Here is a 17,485-nt window from a genome sequence, read left to right on the forward strand (position 1 = left end):
ATATAACTTTCATTTCTAAGAATTAATTCATGGAAGTTGAGTTACTAAGCCAAGCAACCTTTTTTTTTTTTTTTTAGCTTTATTGAAGTAAAATTTCTTTATGTCTTAAAATTGACCCATCTTAAGTGCGCAGTTAATGGTTTTTGGTAAACTTAGAGTGTGCAGCCTTCACCGCGACCCAGCTGTACAGTATTTCCGTCATCTCACAAGGCTCTGTTGTGCCCATTCGCAGTAACTCCCAACTCCCACCCAGCCGCAGGCAGCCGCTCATCTGCTTCCTGTCCCTAGAGGAGCGTGTGCCTTTTCTGCACACTTTATATAAACGCGGGCACACAGTCCGCAGATGGACTTTGCACCTGACTTTCCTTCACTCGGTTTCCGAGGCTCGTCCACGCTGGGGGTGCCCATTGTTTGTTCTTTTCGATGTTTAACAGCGTTCTGTTGTGTAGATAACACTGTGTTTTATGTGAACATTCACCAAGCGGTATGGTCGTCTGCACTCTTTGACTGTTACGAACCATGCTGCTTCAACTCTTGCCTCCAAGACTTTGAGCGGACGTCCGTTTCCATTTCTCGGGGGTAGATACCGGCAAGTGGGTTTTTATGGTTTTGGTACCTAACTGGAGAATCGCATGGATGGAGGAGCCTGGCGGGCTGTGGTCCACAAGGCCACCAAGAGTTGGCCACGACTGAAGCGACTGAGCAGGCGGTGAAGTTACTGTCCAGAAGTGGGTCAGCCTGTCCTCCCACCACCAGAGTAGGGTTGTGCCCGAGTCTTTTCACCAAAGCAAGCATTTCAGAAAACGTTAAATATGTGTCAGTTGCTTTAGGCCGTCATTGGTATTTCTTTTTAACATAACTTTTATCTTGTTTTAAAAATAACAACATGTTTACTAAACAAAACTCAGGAAAAATATAAAAACCTTTGTATTCAAACTGCTCAAAGAAAACCAGTTGTGTTCTGGCGGATAGCCCTTTGGTTTTCAGTGTGCAGGTCGCTCCGTGGTGCCTGACTCTTTGCGAGCCCACGGACTGCACAGCCCGTGGAGTTCTCCAGGCCAGAACACCAGAGTGGGTAGCCTTGCCCTTCTCCAGGGGTTTTCCGTGTGGTCATGTGCCTATCTTTGGTTGCGTGTGAGCTGTGCCTTTTCAGGGACTTAACTGGCTTTATATGACTTGCTGGACCAAAGATCTTGAGTCTTTACCATTTTCTGTGAATGACAGTAATTTATTAAACCTTAGGGAAAAATGGTATTTATGACCAGGTCTTCCTGGAAGAAAGAGACTTTAACTAAAGCTAGTGGGGTTCGCACACCACTGTTTTAAAACAGTTGATTGTGTCTGGAAGTTACAGGCCCGCCCGGAGGTGTGTGAGGGCTCGTGTAGAGCCCCTGTGCTCCCTGCCTCCACTGCAGAGTGGGCCTGAGACGCAGGAGGGGCTCAGCTGGGACACCGCCCCTGGGGGTGTGAGGGCGGTCCTGCGGAGAACGTGGCAGGGGTGAGGAGGGGCCCGCCCCGGCGACTCCCGCGCAGGGCAGTCTCCTGCACCTGCCGATGCTGATCGAGGCGATTAGAGGAGCGCTCGGAGGGCTTCTGAACTCCGAGGATTTAACCGTGTGCAGAGAGCCGTATGTAACTGTGTGACAGCGAGAAGAAAGTCCAAGCAGGGGCGTGGGGCATGCCTGACCAGTCCGCCGCTCAGGGGACGTGTCCGTGGGTAGGCGCTGTCGGGCTTGACGGTGACACAGGGCGCGGGGCAGTCAGAAGGGGTTTCACGTACTTTCTAAGGGAAATAAACCTGACTTTCACGTTAGGCTCGTCCCAAAGCTGTTTTACAAGTGCGACCGAGGACAGGCGGACCCGGTGGTGGCCGTGGCGCGAGACCAGAGCAGCGTGTACCTGGCGCTCCTCATGCACGAGCCGCAGCCTCCGTCCCACCTCTCCGTCAGCGCCGCAACCAGGTACGCCGAGCGAGGCGCGTGGGCGCTCGCCACAAGCTTGCATTTCTAGAGAAAAAGCTTCAGCGAGGGTGTCTGAGCAGGTGGGCTGCCTTCGATAGGATGCTTTTCTCTCCCGGTTTCCCACCAGCCTCTTTATTTAGGCTCTGCTGCAGCCACACAGCAGTGACATCACACGTCTTATGATCTGTTTGTTATGAGCCACAGACTGACGGCTGTATTTTCCTGTAGGACTCTAATGCTGTGTCTTGTCCTTAAAATGTTCACTTTCTTTGTGTTATCTAAGAGTATGGTTATGTCATAGCATTAATTTTTAGCAGGCTGTTATTTTTAGCAGGCATGTTATTTTTAGCAGGCATTAATTTTAGCAGACTGTTTAAGAGTGTCATTAGGGTTATCCTAATGTCAAGAGTGTTATTTAGGGTTATCCACTAGTTAAGTGATTAGTAATTATTCACATTTTTTTGTGAAGGTCTTTAAATACAATTTCGAATGACTAAACACAGCCCATTCTCTGATTCTCAGATGAGTGGGATAGACTAAAAGTAATCAGCAGAAATGCTTTAATGAAGTTCTAATTTTCTTTAAAGTTTCAGTTTGCTGGGAAGGCTGCGTAACTGATAATGAGAGTATTATATTTTTAAAGAATGCTCTGTGTTTTAAATGTTATTTTAAAAATTAGCTTTTATGTGATAATCCTTTCTTCTGAGTGGCATTTTTAAAAAATACTTGGGCTAAATGACTTTTGAAGCCAAAATGTCCATGTGACAGTTTGTTCTGAATTTGAAACTCAGCTTGTCAAGTTTTGAAGCTGTTTTTCCTTAATAAATATCTCTTCTAATGCAAAGATTGTTTAAAAACATGGAAATAATTTTTTTCTTAGATATTTCCTTTTTTTAACCTCAAAACTGGCATTTTCTCTCTTTGAAAAGATTCAGGATAAATGTTCCTTTAAGATAAGCAGAAGCAGTATAAGAATATTTCATTATCAGGAATTAGACAAGCTTATGATAAGTAACTTAGTCACCAGGTTGCATCTTGTAAATGTAATTAGATGCCAACAGAGCTAGGTATATTTTATTAAAATTAATAAGTAACTACAGCTGTGAAAAATTTCCAGTCCAAACTCAGACTGTCCTCTAGACGTTCAGCTCTGTTTGGCTTGGTTCTTGCGTGATAAGCACACGTCCTGGCTGTGCGCTGTACTTGCAGGATTTATGTGAGGAGATCAAGTGTGTTCTCCTTAGTGTGTATCGTTGGGTGCGTCTGTGGACAAGACCTGAGAGGAACGGAGCTGAATCGACACTCACCCTGCTGGGGCTTCCTCTGTGTAGTTGGGGAATTAGACTTTGTATGTAACTACTAGGAGGGATTGGAATCCATGCGTTCAGTGAATGGGATATGGGAGAAGTGACAGGCTTGTAGTAGGAAAGGACTCTGTTCTGTTTGGAGTCAGGAGTAGATTGCCATTGGATGTAATTGAAAGCTTGAGAGACGGGCAGCTTTGGGTCCGCATGCAGGTTGCACCCAAGGATGTATTGGGGAGTGTGTTGATCCTCTGGGGTGGCTGGGCATTGGAGAAGGGAGGGGTTATCTCATCCATCTTTATAGAATAATGACCACGTTTGTTTCTGATTTTCCTGTAATTTAAAAAGTCAAGACTGCTTTAACTCTTGTGGCCTTTAATCTTAAAATTTTAAATGCCATTTGAATTCTGATAATGTCATAAACTTTAACGGGAGATTTTAAGTCTCTCTGTATCTTTCTCGTTAGAATTTATAGAGGCTATAACCTGCTACCAAGCATCACAGATGTCACTCTGGAAAACAACCTCTCGAGAGTCATCGCAGCGGTTTCCCATGAACTGATCATGTCCACCACGAGGGCGCTCACAGTAAGTCTCTCGGTTGGGCTAATGAGTTAATCTTCCGTATTTTTGTGTGGTCTGTTCTTCATGATAAGATACTTGTATTAGGGCTCTTACATGTGGACTTCTGTTAATAACAACCCTGGTTTATTCCAACGAAAATGGAAACAACTATTTTCAGGTTATTAAAGTAATACATGTTTATTGTAAAAAAAAAAAAATTCAGCCCATCTAGGAAGAAATAATAATGAAAAGCTACCATAATCCAAATTGGTAGTATATCAGCAGTTTAAAATATCTCTGAAATAATTGACTCCAGGACTTTGTAATATATGAAGAGGAAAAAACACTTGGAAATACTGACGAAGATTTTTGTGTCGAGTGGTTATCTGTATCATTATCTATGATGCTGAAAGTACAAAGAACTCTAATGTCCAAGACACCTGTGCTGAATGAATCCTGAGGATGACTAAGTTCTGTATAGATGGTGATGTGTTTATTTATGCACCTATTAGCAGGATGCCCTGGAGCATCTGTGACAATCTGCAGAGTGAGCCTCTAGATGATAATACTGAGTGAAAAAAGGCACAATACAAACCCGTGCTTGTGTATCGTGGTGATTAAAAGTGATGTTCACGTAAACACATTTCTTACTCAGGAAAATAATTGGCAGAAAATTACTAAAAATAATTTTGGAACTATGAATGGTTATTCTTTTTAAGATACACATATTTTCTAAAATGAACACGTGTAATTTCCATAATCAGAAAAAAGAATGTTAACATGAAAAGTGGTGCCAGTTCACTGATTTAGCAGCTTAAACCTTGTCATTTATTTTCTGTGACAGAAGGAATGCTTTCCTGTTGTAAAAACTCAGACAATTGTGACTAGACTCTTGATACTATATAAGTGCCTTTCAAACCTAAATACTGTTTGGGCTCTCTGTAGTTTGGGCTTTCTTTGATTTGTTCAGAATGTTATAAATTTTGCCTTTATTGTGGCCTACATATGTCAGACACTGTTCTAGGCTTGGGATGTAAAATCAAGAAGAACCCTTGCCGTGTGGTCCTTTCAGTCTGGTCAGGAAGATGCACGTTAATTAGCTTGAGCTCAGGAATGGCCGGTGCGGGGCTCGGGGGAAGCGGAGAAGAGGGGAAGGGGATTCCAGGTGAGGGGCGGAGGAGGGCACAGGAAGACTCGAGTCCACAAGAGGAGGTGCCTCCCTGCTGGCCTCTCCTCCCTGGATGTCATCAGCCCTCCTTAAACCTGTATCTCGGTTTTCCAGCTGTATCTGAATTCTCAGGTGTGAACTTGTTCCGTGGGAGGGCAGATGTCCTGTGCTTGGGTACAGAGCTCAATTTTGTTTTCTTTGTTCGTACGTTTTATGAAGCATAAAAGGAGGGTCAGTGTAGTAAACCCTTCTGGTGTTGAGTGTGATCTTACCGTTCCTTCCTTGTTTAGTTTGGATGCTGCGAAGCTCTGTGCCTGCTGTCAACTGCCTTCCCAGTTTGCATCTGGAGTTTAGGTTGGCACTGTGGGTATGTATTTCCTTGGCACGTGACTGTCTACAGTCCTGGGATACAAACAGGGCTATACGGACCCTTTTGTTTTCTCTCGTGAAGCCTCTCATTAGTGTCACCTTTCGGGGAGATACCCACCGGAACCCGGAATACCTGCCTCTCCCGGTCAGTGGCGTTGGAGGCTAGGGACAGGAGGCGTGGGAGCAGGGAGCCTCGTGTGGCTCTTCTGGGTGTGAGATGCTCACTCACCAGCATGTGGAGGACCTGAGGGGTGACTTGCCGTCTCATTGAAGGGAATTTGCAGATGTGGGCAAAAGAGTGTTCTCATTGGCTTGATTCTCTCCAGAATTATTCACAGTGTATTAAAAATTCAGAAACTTTCTTTGTTTGAAATCAGACGTGATCTATCATGTAAAGTAGTGATCAGTTACAAGAGTCGCTTAGGAACTACTATACTTACATTGGACTCCCCTGGTAGCTCAAAGGTTAAAGTGTCTGCCTGGAATGCAGGAGACCAGGGTTCGATCCTTACATTAGCAGTTCTCATTTAAAAATGAAAAGGATTTTCCTCCAGTAGATGGCCGTAATGAAGTGAAGTGAAAGTCGCTCATTTGTGTCTGACTCTTTGTGACCCCATGGACTATACAGTCCATGGACTTCTCTAGGCCAGAATAATGAAGTGAGTAGCCTTTCCCTTCTCCAGGGGATCTTCCCAACCCAGAGATCAAACCCCGGTCTCCCACATTGCAGGCAGATTCTTTACTATCTGAGCCCCCAGGGAAGCCCAAGAATCCTGGAGTGGGTATCCTATCCCTTCTTCAGTGGATCTTCCCAACCCAGGAATCTCCTGCATTGCAGGCAGATTCTTTATACTTTCAATCAGATCTGCTCCCTGATTTCATTTCTCAGGTGATTTTTATGGACCTGTGGTTAAAAGAAAGATGCTAGTTAACAACAGTAAAATCGCTTTATGAGCCGCCATGAAATGAATAGCCATAACCTTCTGTTTGGTTCATAAGAGAAGGTAAGACTTAGCTCAGCGTTGCTCTGTAATTTGATCCTGCTTCCAGAGTGCCCCCGCTGAGCGCCTCCGATGAGTCCAGGAAGAGCTGCACCGTGGGGATGGTCACGATGATCCTGACACTGCTCTCGTCAGCCTGGTTCCCGCTGGATCTCTCTGCCCACCAGGATGCTCTGATTTTAGCGGGGAACTTGCTGGCAGGTACTGGCCCTGAGTCGAAACAGTTAGCTGTGGGTAAACTCGTCTCTGGTTTCATTTGAGCGGGCACTGCATGCAGATATTGTCTTTGGCACCAGGGCGGTAAGAAAGCAGTGAGAGGGCTGAGGGCTGCATGCTCACGTGGCCTGTAGGGCTGTAAGGACACGTGTCAGCACGGCGGGGCCATGATGCTCCCCACTGGGGATTAGGGCGGGGGCGAGGCTTGTCGGCTGGCAGAAACGGGCAGAGCACCCAGTGTGTCACACGGGACATGGGGCACACACGTGTGACGCTGGAGAGCTGACAGTTCTGGGTGTCACGTGAGAGTGAAGACGAGGATGGAGAATGTGGCCGGTGAGCAGTCCGTCTCCGTTAGTGAGGACTTAGTCCGTTTGCTCTGAGAGGTCACTGGAGAGCTTCACGAAAGGGACTAACAATCGGGTCAGTATTTTAGGAAGACCACTTGGCTTACGCGAACACAGATTGGAGAAGTTGGGGAAGCTCGCAGTTAAGGCAAGATGGAGAGGGTCTGAACAGGGTGATGGTTGTGGCTTGTGTTGAAGAAACCAATTGAAAGAGAGTGAGGGAGACAGAATCCGCAGGTCTCGATTGCCAGTTGAACTTGAGTTGTCTAGATCAGGAAGGGGACTGTCGTCCTGGGGTGTATGAAGGTGGGTTCATGGCAAGTGGGCACACAGGGACATGTCAGGTTCCTGTGGAACCTGAGGCATCAGCTGGCCCCAGAGGGTATCCAGCAGACGCCCCATGTGGACAGGTTTGAGTGGCTTGGTCTTGCCCCCCGCCCTGGCTCTGGGGGGTGACGTGTGTGCCCATATTGCAGCCAGTGCCCCCAGGTCTCTGAGGAGCTCGTGGGCCTCTGAAGATGAGGCCAGCACGGCAGCCAGCAAGCAGGAGGAGGCGTGGCCGGCCCTGGGTGACCGGACCCTGGTGCCCATGGTGGAGCAGCTCTTCTCCCACCTGCTGAAGGTCATCAACATCTGTGCGCACGTCCTGGACGATGTGGCTCCGGGACCCGCAGTGAAGGTAACCCCTCACTCGGGCAGCTCTTCCCTCAGCTCAGACGGTGCGGGGGCTCCCAGACACCGGGTTTTCTGGGTGCAGCCGCCTCTTTCTGGGCTCTCTAGCCCCTCCCTGCTGCCTTGCAGTCCATTCTGCTGGCAGCCCTTAAGCCCCCATGTCCGCTGTGCAGACGATGCTCCAAGGTGTAAGGTGACTTCTTAGATCGTGAAGTGGGCCAGCAGCGAGCCAGGGTGCACATGCCTCTGCCTTCCGCAGTGCGGGCTGGGGCTCTGCGTTCTCTCGTGGGTGTGCAGAGTGTGGACTTCGTGGAGAGTCTGGGTTTGTTGCTGCCTAGCTCAGCTGCTTGTTGGCTGTGACATTGATTAAGTCCCTTCATCATCGCTGAGCCTGTCTTATTTGAAAATTGAGTTGAGAGCGTTGCTCCCTACTCTGCTTCATGCCCTGGCCCCCGGAGGGCATCCCCATGCTCACTCTTGGAGGTGGTGGGCCTGGACGCCCGAAGCCTCCTGCAGCCCCTGTGGCCTGCTGAGGCCTCTCCAGCCTCTGGTGTTCACAGGGCTCCCGTCAGGAAGTGCTGGGCCACCTCTCACCACGGGCGATTGTCGTGTGGATTAAAGTGGACAGTGTGTGTACAGACTCTGAGCCCCGCAGATGCAGAGTCAAATGAAATGAATTCCACTCTTTTCCGCAGATGGTGAAGTACACACATAGCCTAGTTCTTGGTTTCTTGTTGGTTACACTTCCTTCACGGTGTCTTGTGTTCTGTTTTAGGCAGCCCTGCCTTCTCTCACAAACCCGCCTTCTCTGAGCCCAATCCGAAGGAAGGGGAAAGAGAAGGAGCCGGGAGAGCAGGCGTCTGTGCCCGTGAGTCCCAAGAAAGGCGGCGAGTCCAGTCCAGGTGTGAGGCCGCGGTGGGCCTGGGGCGGGGGCCAGGCTGGGGGCGGGGAGGGGTGGGAGTGGGGCCGGGGCGGGGCGGGGGGCGGGGCGGGCCGGGGGCCGTCAGTGTCCCAGCGATTAGGACTCCACACTTCCGTCCAGGCTGATGGATAACGTGGAGTTTGGGGAATAAAATGCACAGAACAAAACCACAGAAGTGGTTTCCCCAGATGTGCTTTCGGGTGTTAATTGCTAAGAGGACACAGAGCACGCTTTGGTTTTGAGCGTGTGTGAGTGTGGTGTTCTAATTACTCAGGGTCCCAGCCCTCTGCAGGTGCCCGCCCTGTGCTCCCTGTGCCCTGCGCCTCCTCCCTTCTGCTCTTCTCGTTGATGTTCAGGAAGGGAAGGGGTGTAGAGGGCTGGGAACAGAGGTAGTTCCCAACAGAGGTGCTCAGAGGTGCAGAGGTGAGAATAATGAAGTAGGAAGTGGAGACCCTCCATTTGGAAAGGCCGTGTAGGGAGGAGAGTGGGGATGAAACCATCTGCGTGAGCCGAACCTGAAGAGTTCACGGATGCTTGTGGGGTCTCGGGCCAGAGGGGCCAGAGTGCCCGTGGGCTCTGCCTGTGATGGGTGCCGTCTGTGCCCCTCACGGTGGTCCTTGAGGGCAGGCGACTGGGCTCCACCACATGTGGTCACATGCCACCTCACAGTGCTGGGGCCGCACGTGACTCTTGTATCCATTTGCTTGTAAAGCGTTCGTGTTGAGCATTTTATCATTGTTGGAAGTTTATCCCTTCTTTCGGCTACACTGCATGCCTTGTGGTATCTTAGTTCCCTAACTAGGGATTGAACCTGGGTCCTTGGCAGTGAAAGCACTGGGTCCTGAGCACTGGACCGACAGGGAGGTAGTTCCCTGTATAAAGCATTTGAAAAGATGCTGTTTTCTAAGGATTGATGGCAGTACCGCTGGGGATTTAGCATCCGAAAAGCTCAGAACTATGCAGATATAGTCATCAGTATGTGACTGGTCATCTTCCTGATGACTGATAAACTAAGGACCCCCAACCACCAATCTGTAAGGCCTTGCAGCATTTTGTGTTTAGTACCAGCTCAATGATAGCGTGTGACCTGCGCGGTCATCTGTGCATGCTCACTGTGCCCCTGTTGACTTGCTTACAGGGCTTGTGACTTCAGTCAGCTGGGGGCGATCCCCCTGCTGCTCCTGGGAGCCTTGTGCTCTGGGAGGTTTTCAGACTGACTGAAGATCCTCGAATCGGTTGTTGCTCTGAATTGCATCCAGGCCAAAGCAGACACCTCCAGCATCACGCTTGTCTTCTCTTTATTTTATTGTGTTACCTTTCGGGAGGTACTCAGAGTCTACTGATGTTTAATAGTCAGTTTCTTATTACTTGTAATTAATCAAAAAGTCAGGAAAAGGTGGCGTTTTATCCTACTAGAATGCTTAAAAAATAATTATTACAGTGGTCTCTTTTAAACTTGGCAAGTATTTCCTTTTGATCTGAAAGTGTATCTGTCTGTGTGCAGCCTCTCGACCACCTGAAACCTCAGGGCCTGTTGCCACAAGCAAGTCCTCGTCACTGGGGAGCTTCTGTCACCTGCCTTCTTACCTCAAACTGCACGACGCCCTGAGAGCCACTCACGCCAACTACAAGGTACTGCTTTGGTAAAATGCCCTTGCTCTCACACATTTCAGGGGACTCTCAACGTTTTTCCTACGATTGTAGCTTACAGACCTATGTATAAGTGAGGATGCCTTAGGGATGTGAGTTATGACTAGCTTTCTCAGCTTTGCTTATGATAGCTCCCATCGTACGAAAGGTCAGGGTTTTTATTGGAAAAATGATGTCTTTATGATCTGCTGGTGCTGGGTCCGGGCGCCCCAAGACCACGCATGTTCAGAGATCCTCTGGACAGACTCCTAGGACTCAGCACGTGGTTGCGCTCGCCGTGCGGACTCCTCATAGCCGGGTAGGGAGGACATACGGCCAGCCCGTGAGGGAGAGGACACAGGCGGAGTCTGGAGCAACCTCTGCCCCCGTGAGGCCACTAGGAGCACACCCCCACCCCTCACAAGAGCAAATGTGCGGCCACGCTAGGAGAGGAAAGCAGGGCTCCCGCCGGAACGCGTGCGTCCAGACAGTCCGGCACAGTGAGCCCCCAGCGCTCAGGAGAGCTGGTGTCAGTCCAGCGGACTGCTTCCCGGCCGAGTTCCCAGATCCCCGCGCCAGCCCTGCAGGCGGGTTTCTGGAAGGACAGCCGTCTGCCTTGGTGACTCTTCTGCCTGGGTATATTTCTCATTCTGAGAACGGGTTTTTTTTCCTTTTTCAGCAGTGGTTAGATTTTATTTCACTGAGCAAATCCTTTCTACTTATTGTAGTATTTTTGCAAGGGTTTTGCCAGCCTTCATTTTCACAGTCAGTCTCTCCCTCTCACCCTTGTTCTTACACGTTATATCCTTGGACCTGATCCTCCTCTCCGTCTGTTAAATGGGGGAAATTGCTGCAAAAATGACTTAAGCTGGGCCCTGTAGGACCCTAACTTAGCACCTTTTGGACTAGTTTAATACTTTGCTGCAGCCGGACTACAAGGCTGTGTCCGGGTTTGATCACGGCCCGGATGTGCGTGGGAGAGCTGTGCTTGTGCTCAGTCGCTCAGTCGTGTCTGATCGCGACCCCGTGGACTGCAGCGCGCCGGGCTCCTCTGTCCATGGGGTTCTCCAGGCAAGGATACTGGAGTGGGTTGCCACAGCCTCCTCTAGCGGGTCTTCCTGACCCAGGGATCGAACCCGGGTCTCCCCCATTGCAGGCAGATTATTTACCATCTGAGCCACCAGTGAAACCCTGGTGTGGAAAAGGACGTGTGTTCCAGTGTTTTTTTTGATGCTTATCAGATACTGGTTATGATGGGCATTAAGCATTTTTTCTCATTATGATAGAAGGTTAGGAATTAGTTCTTTCAATAATGTCAAATATAAGTTGGAAGACGCCTTTGAAAATCAGTTTTTATTTAGCTATCTGGAAGAGTAATTTCCTTTCCAAGGTATTTTCCCAGTGCTACAAATAGAAGCCACCCCCCACCCTCATCCCCACCCCCCACCAAGATGAGCCTTGGGCTGCCTAGTGGAACACAGCTCCCCGCTGCAGATCGTGGTTCTGTCTCGGGTGCCCAGGAGGCCGCCGCCCCAGTGACGCTGTGTTCTCGTCTCCCTCCTCATCCCCAGGTCACCTTGGATCTTCAGAGCAGCAGCGAGAAGTTTGGGGGTTTCCTGCGCTCTGCCTTGGACGTTCTGTCTCAGATTCTGGAGCTGGCAACGCTGCAGGACATCGGGAAGGTTTGTGTTTCCTGTCTTCTCGCTGAACTGTGGCTGGCACACCTGAAATGCACCTCTGGGCCAGGTGCCTTGGGGTGGGAGCCCACCATCCCGGCATGTTTGGGAAGCAGGGAGAAGGTTCTTCAGTTTGGGCACCTGAGTCTGATTGTCATCTTAGACTCGCATTGAGGGGAGTTCGATTCGTATTCTCTTTTCACTTCTTGCTGTATATTAGTTCAGACACAGTTGAATTAGAAGACTACGGGGTTTGAAACTGTTGAGTCTTTTGCTTTCTCTGACCTGCTGCATGTTGAAAAGTCAAAGCAGTCACAGTGAGGGTGTGTGGCTTGTTCAGTGGCGCTTTAGGAAGGAGCAGAGCTGTGCTTGAGGCTTGTGGACTTCGGTTCCGAGCCTAGTAACTGACCTCTGTCCGCCACCCTCCTGTCGTGGGGACCTGGTCAGGCAGATGGGAGAGTTAAGGGGTCGTGCGGCGGCTGCCCATGCTGTGTCCCCGTCCAGACTGCACAGTTAGCGCCTTGCCCACTTGCTCTGCTGTGTTGGGACCACCTGTCCGGCTAGGGCATCTTGGTGTCTGATGAACTCCACAGTGAGTTTCTGAAGGCCCGCGCTGAGCAGCGTGGGCTACTGCGCAGTCCACTGTTCCCGTTCTCCCGTCTTCCTCTCGACGTGTGTAGGGCTGACCTGGTCTTGGTCACTGTGCACACTGTCTTCTGCTTCTCCTCACTTGTTGCTTACACTTTTCCCACGTGTCAGCTCAGAGGGGGCAGAGCAGTGCTGGGTCCAGGGCTGAGTCTTCCACCCGAGGCAAGGGCTCTCTGGCTCAGCCCGGGGCTGCGAGCCCGCAGGGAGAGGGGTCACCGTCCGGCCTGTGTGAGCTTTGAACGTGCTCCCTCTGCCGGCCTCCTCCCCGCCCAGCACTGCAGGGCCTCCCCAGGTCCTCTCTGGGAGGCTTCTCTTCTTTGGAACCCTCACTGAGTCTGCTTCCTGCGCTCCCAGCTCCTTCTCGACTCGGGGCTCCCAGGCTCTGCTCCATCCCTCGTCCTCATGCCCCTCCCAGGAGCTCTCCGAGGGACGCAGTGAGCAGGCCAGCCGTTCGGCTAACTAGCTTGTCTCCCATCTCTCAGGGACCCCTGTCCTCTGGTGCCTGGTGATCATGGTCTTGGAGTCGTGGTCTCATGTATTGTCTGGCTTTTTTGGTGGTTTGACTGTGGGATAAATGAGGTCCCTCTTAGCCCTTACTGGCTGGGAACGGGGTGTCCCTTTGTTATCCCGTATGTTTATGTTCCTGCCCAGGACTTGTTTCCTGGTTTCTCTGGACTCTCGGAAGGCCGACAGGACCGTACTTTCTTCACCTGTTTTCAGTTTCTTAGCCACCCGAGGCGGACAGGTCACGGTGGAGAGCTCTGACAAAACGTGGGCCACTGGAGAAGGGAATGGCAAACCACTTCAGTATTCTTGCCTTGAGAGCCCGTGAGCAGCATGAAAGGCAAAACGGTAGGACACTGGAGGAGGATGAGCTCCCCAGGTCGGTAGGGAGTTCAGTGTGCTGCTGGAGATCAGTGGAGAAATGACTCCAGAAAGGATGAAGAAATGGAGCCAAAGCGAAAACAACGCCCAGTAGTGGATGTGACTGGTGACGGAAGTCCAGTGCAGTGAAGACCAGTGTTGCACAGGAACCTGGAATGTCAGGTCCGTGAATCAAGGCAAATTGCAAGTAGTCAAACAGGAGATGGCAAGAGTGAACGTCGACATTTTAGAAATCTGAACTAAAATGGACTTGAATGGCGAATTTAATTCAAATGACCATTATATCTACTACGGTGGGCAAGAATCCCTTAGAAGAAGTGGAGTAGCCCTCACAGTCAGCTAAAGAGTCTGAAATGCAGTACTTGGGTGCAGTCTCAAAAGTGACAGAAGGATCTCTGTTCGTTTCCAAGGCAAACCATTCAATATCACAGTAATCCAAGTCTATGCCCAAACCAGTAATGCTGAAGAAGCTGAACAGTTCTGTGAAGACCTACAAGACCTCCGAGAACTAACACCCAAAAAAGATGTCCTTTTCATCATAGGGGACTGGAATGCAAAAGTAGGAAGTCAACGGATACCTGGAGTAACAGGCAGGTTTGGCCCTGGAGTACAAAACGAAGTAAGGCAAAGGCTAACAGTTTTGCCAAGAGAATGCACTGGTCGTAGCAAACACCCTCTTCCAAAAATACGAGAGAAGACTCTACAAGTGGACATCACCAGATGGTCAACACCGAAATCAGATTGGTTATATTCTTTGCAGCCAAAGATGGAGAAGCTCTATACAGTTAGCAAAAATAAGATCAGGAGCTGAATGTGGCTCAGATCATGAACTCCTTATTGGCAAATTCAGACTTAAATTGAAGAAAGTAGGGAAAACCATTAGCCCATTCAGATAAGACCTAAATCAAATGGCTTATGATTATACAGTGAAAGCGACAAATAGATTCAAGGGAGTAGATCTGATAGACAGAGTGCCTGAAGAGCAGTAGACCGAAGTTCGTGACATTTTACAGGAGACAGTAACCAAGACCATCCCCAAGAAAAAGAAATACAAAAAGGCAAAATGGCTGTCTGAGGAGGCCTTACAAATAGCTGAGAAAAAGAGAAGTAAAAGGCAAAGGAGAAAAGGAAAGATATACCTATCTGAATGCAGAGTTCCAAAGAATAGCAAGAAGAGGTAAGAAAGCCTTCCTCAGTGATCAGTTCAAAGAAATAGGGGAAAACAACAGAATAGGAAAGACAAGTGATCTCTTCAAGGAAATTAGAGATACCAGGGGAACATTTCACACAAAGATCAGCACAGTAAAGGACAGAAGTGGTATGGACCTAACAGAAGCAGAAGATACTAAGAACTGATGGCAAAAATACACAGAAGAACTATACAAAAAAGATCTTCATGACCCAGATAACCACGATGGTGTGATCACTCACCTAGAGCCAGACATCCTGGAATGCGAAGTCAAGTGGGCCTTAGGAAGCATCACTATGAACAAAGCTAGTAGAGGTGATGAAATTCCAATTGAGCTATTTCAGATCCTAAAAGATGATGCTATGAAAGTGCTGCACTCAATATGCCAGCAAATTTGGAAAACTCAGCAGTGGCCACAGGACTGGAAAAGGTCAGTTTTCATTCCAATCTGAAAGAAGGGCTATGCCAAAGAATGTTCAGACTACCTCACAATTGCACTCATTTCACACACTAGCAAAGTAATGCTCAAAATTCTCCAAGCCAGTCTTCAACAGTATGTGACCCATGAACTTCAGATGTTCAAACTGGATTTAGAAAAAGCAGAGGAACCAGAGATCAAATTGCCAACATCCGTTGGATCATCAAAAAAGCAAGAGAGTTCCAGAAAAACATCTACTTCTGCTTTATTGGTTACGCCAAAGCCTTTGACTGTGTAGATCACAAGAAAATTCTTCTGTGGAAAATTCTTCAGGAGATGGGAATACCAGACCACCTTACCTGCCTCCTGAGAGACCTGTATGCACGTCAAGAAGCAACAGTTAGAACCAGAGAGGGAAAACTGATTCCAAATTGGGAAAGGAGTACCTCAAGGCCGTATATTGTCATCCTGCTTATTTAACATATATGCAGAGTACATCATGAGAAACACTGGGCTGGAAGAAGCACAAGCTGGAATCAAGATTGCCGGGAGAAATATCAATAACCTCAGATATGCAGATAACACCACCCTTATGGCAGAAAGTGAAGAGGAACTAAAAAGCCTCTTGATGAAAGTGAAAGAGGAGAGTGAAAAAGTTGGCCTAAAGCTTAACATTCAGAAAACAAAGATTATGGCGTCCGGTCCCATCACTTCATGGGAAATAGATGGGGAAACAGTGGAAACAGTGTCAGACTTTATTTTTGGGGGCTCCAAAATCACTGCAGATGGTGACTGCAGCCATGAAATTAAAAGACGCTTACTCCTTGGAAGAAAAGTTATGACCAACCTAGATAGCATAATCAAAAGCAGAGACATTACTTTGCCAACAAAGATCCATCTGGTCAAGGCTGTGGTTTTTCCATTGGTCATGTATGGATGTGAGAGTTGGACTGTGAAGAAGGCTGAGTGCCACAGAATTGATGTTTTTGAACTGTGGTGTTGGAGAAGACTCTTGAGAGTCCTTTGGACAGCAAGGAGATCCAACCAGTCCATCCTTAAGGAAATCAGTCCTGAATATTCATTGGGAGGACTGATGCTGAAGCTGAAGCTCTAAAACTTTGGCCACCTAATGCAAAGAACTGACTCATTGGAAAAGACCCTGATGCTGGGAAAGATTGAAGGCAGGAGGAGAAGGGGATGACAGAGGATGAGGTGGCTGGATGGCATCACCGACTCGATGGACATGAGTTTGAGCAAGCTCTGGGAGAAGGACAGGGAAGCCTGGCTCGTTGCAGTCCATGGAGTTGCAAAGAGTCCGACATGACTGAGAGACTGAGCTGAACTGAACTTAGTTTCTGGATTTCCCTGGTGGCTCAGATGGTAAAGTGTCTGCCTGCAGTGCAGGAGACCTGGGAGTGCACAGAAGCATTCCATATGTATTTGTTAAGAGACATGATTCTTCATTAGACAGCTTGTGATATGGAAGACTTCGGTTGAATTCTTCCAGTTAACACTTCTTGCTGTTGCTGCTGCTAAGTCGCTACAGTCATGTCCGACTCTGTGCGACCCCATAGACGGCAGCCCACCAGGCTCCCCCGTCCCTGCAATTCTCCAGGCAAGAACACTGGAGTGGGTTGCCATTTCCTTCTCCAATGCATGAAAGTGAAAAGTGAAAGTCAAGCTGCTCAGTCGTGTCCGGCTCTTACCAACCCCATGGACTGCAGCCTACCAGGCTCCTCCGTCCATGGAATTTTCCAGGCAAGAGGACTGGAGTAGGGTGCCATTAGTTACCTGCTATGAGCGATGGCGTGGAAGAAACTCAGCCCTGCAGGGTATATATACAGCCTTGGACATCTGTTCCAGGGGGAGTTAATCGGAGTATTCAACACACATGGGCCTGAGTATGTGAAGTGAACAGAAAGCTGCCACTGTTCAGTACAGGAAGTTGCATCGAATGAGTGAAGCGAGTGGCCTTCTCTCTAGTTGATGTCCCGCAAGCAGTGGCTGGAGGCCGCGTGGCCATGAGGAGGGGCCTGCCCGTGGCGGTCGTGGACCAGCTCTCGTCTCCAGGGAGCCTTGTCTGCCGCAGACCTCGTGTCCGAGGCTGGAAAAGCCCCTGTGAGGGCAGTTGTTTGCAGGGAGTCGTGGTGCTCATCTTTGCAGCCTGTCGAGACACATCTAGGACTTTCTGGGGCGACTCCCACCTGACTTAGCATGTGTTGCGTTCAGCTGACCGTCTGCAGGTGCCCCTGGGATGCAGGGCGTTCAGCTCCCCTGTGGACTGTGACCTCCTGCTCTGAGAACAGGGCTGGAGGCAGAGGGCACGGTAGATCCTCGATGTCCTGTGTCTGGATGAGTGAGCCAACGGAGGCGTGAACATAGAAGCACGTGAAAGGAAGGGCGAGAGCCTGGAGGTCAGTGCTTCACACTGTCTCCGGCTGTGATAAGTGAGAGCCTGCTCTGAGTGTCCTCGGCGTTGACGGATGTTCCCAGTTTAAATGGAAGCGGTCCTGTCTG

The 17,485-nt window shown here is 49.2% G+C and overlaps 1 protein-coding gene across 4 annotated transcripts in view; it reads left to right on the forward strand.

Annotated features, from left to right (window-relative positions):
* Nucleotides 1–17,485, forward strand: part of HTT (huntingtin) — a gene marked incomplete at its 3' end in the record, with an annotated part of 114,816 nt that overhangs the window by 55,994 nt on the left and 41,337 nt on the right. For all 4 annotated transcript variants that reach the window (XM_018049859.1, XM_018049861.1, XM_018049862.1 and 1 more), the window contains 8 exon segments: nt 1,815–1,961; nt 3,732–3,852; nt 5,287–5,363; nt 6,416–6,567; nt 7,406–7,608; nt 8,377–8,503; nt 10,028–10,155; nt 11,724–11,834. In XM_018049859.1, coding sequence (XP_017905348.1) covers nt 1,815–1,961; nt 3,732–3,852; nt 5,287–5,363; nt 6,416–6,567; nt 7,406–7,608; nt 8,377–8,503; nt 10,028–10,155; nt 11,724–11,834 — 1,066 coding nt within the window.

This window comes from Capra hircus, chromosome 6, assembly GCF_001704415.2.
Source record: "Capra hircus breed San Clemente chromosome 6, ASM170441v1, whole genome shotgun sequence".
Taxonomy (NCBI): Eukaryota; Metazoa; Chordata; class Mammalia; order Artiodactyla; family Bovidae; genus Capra; species Capra hircus.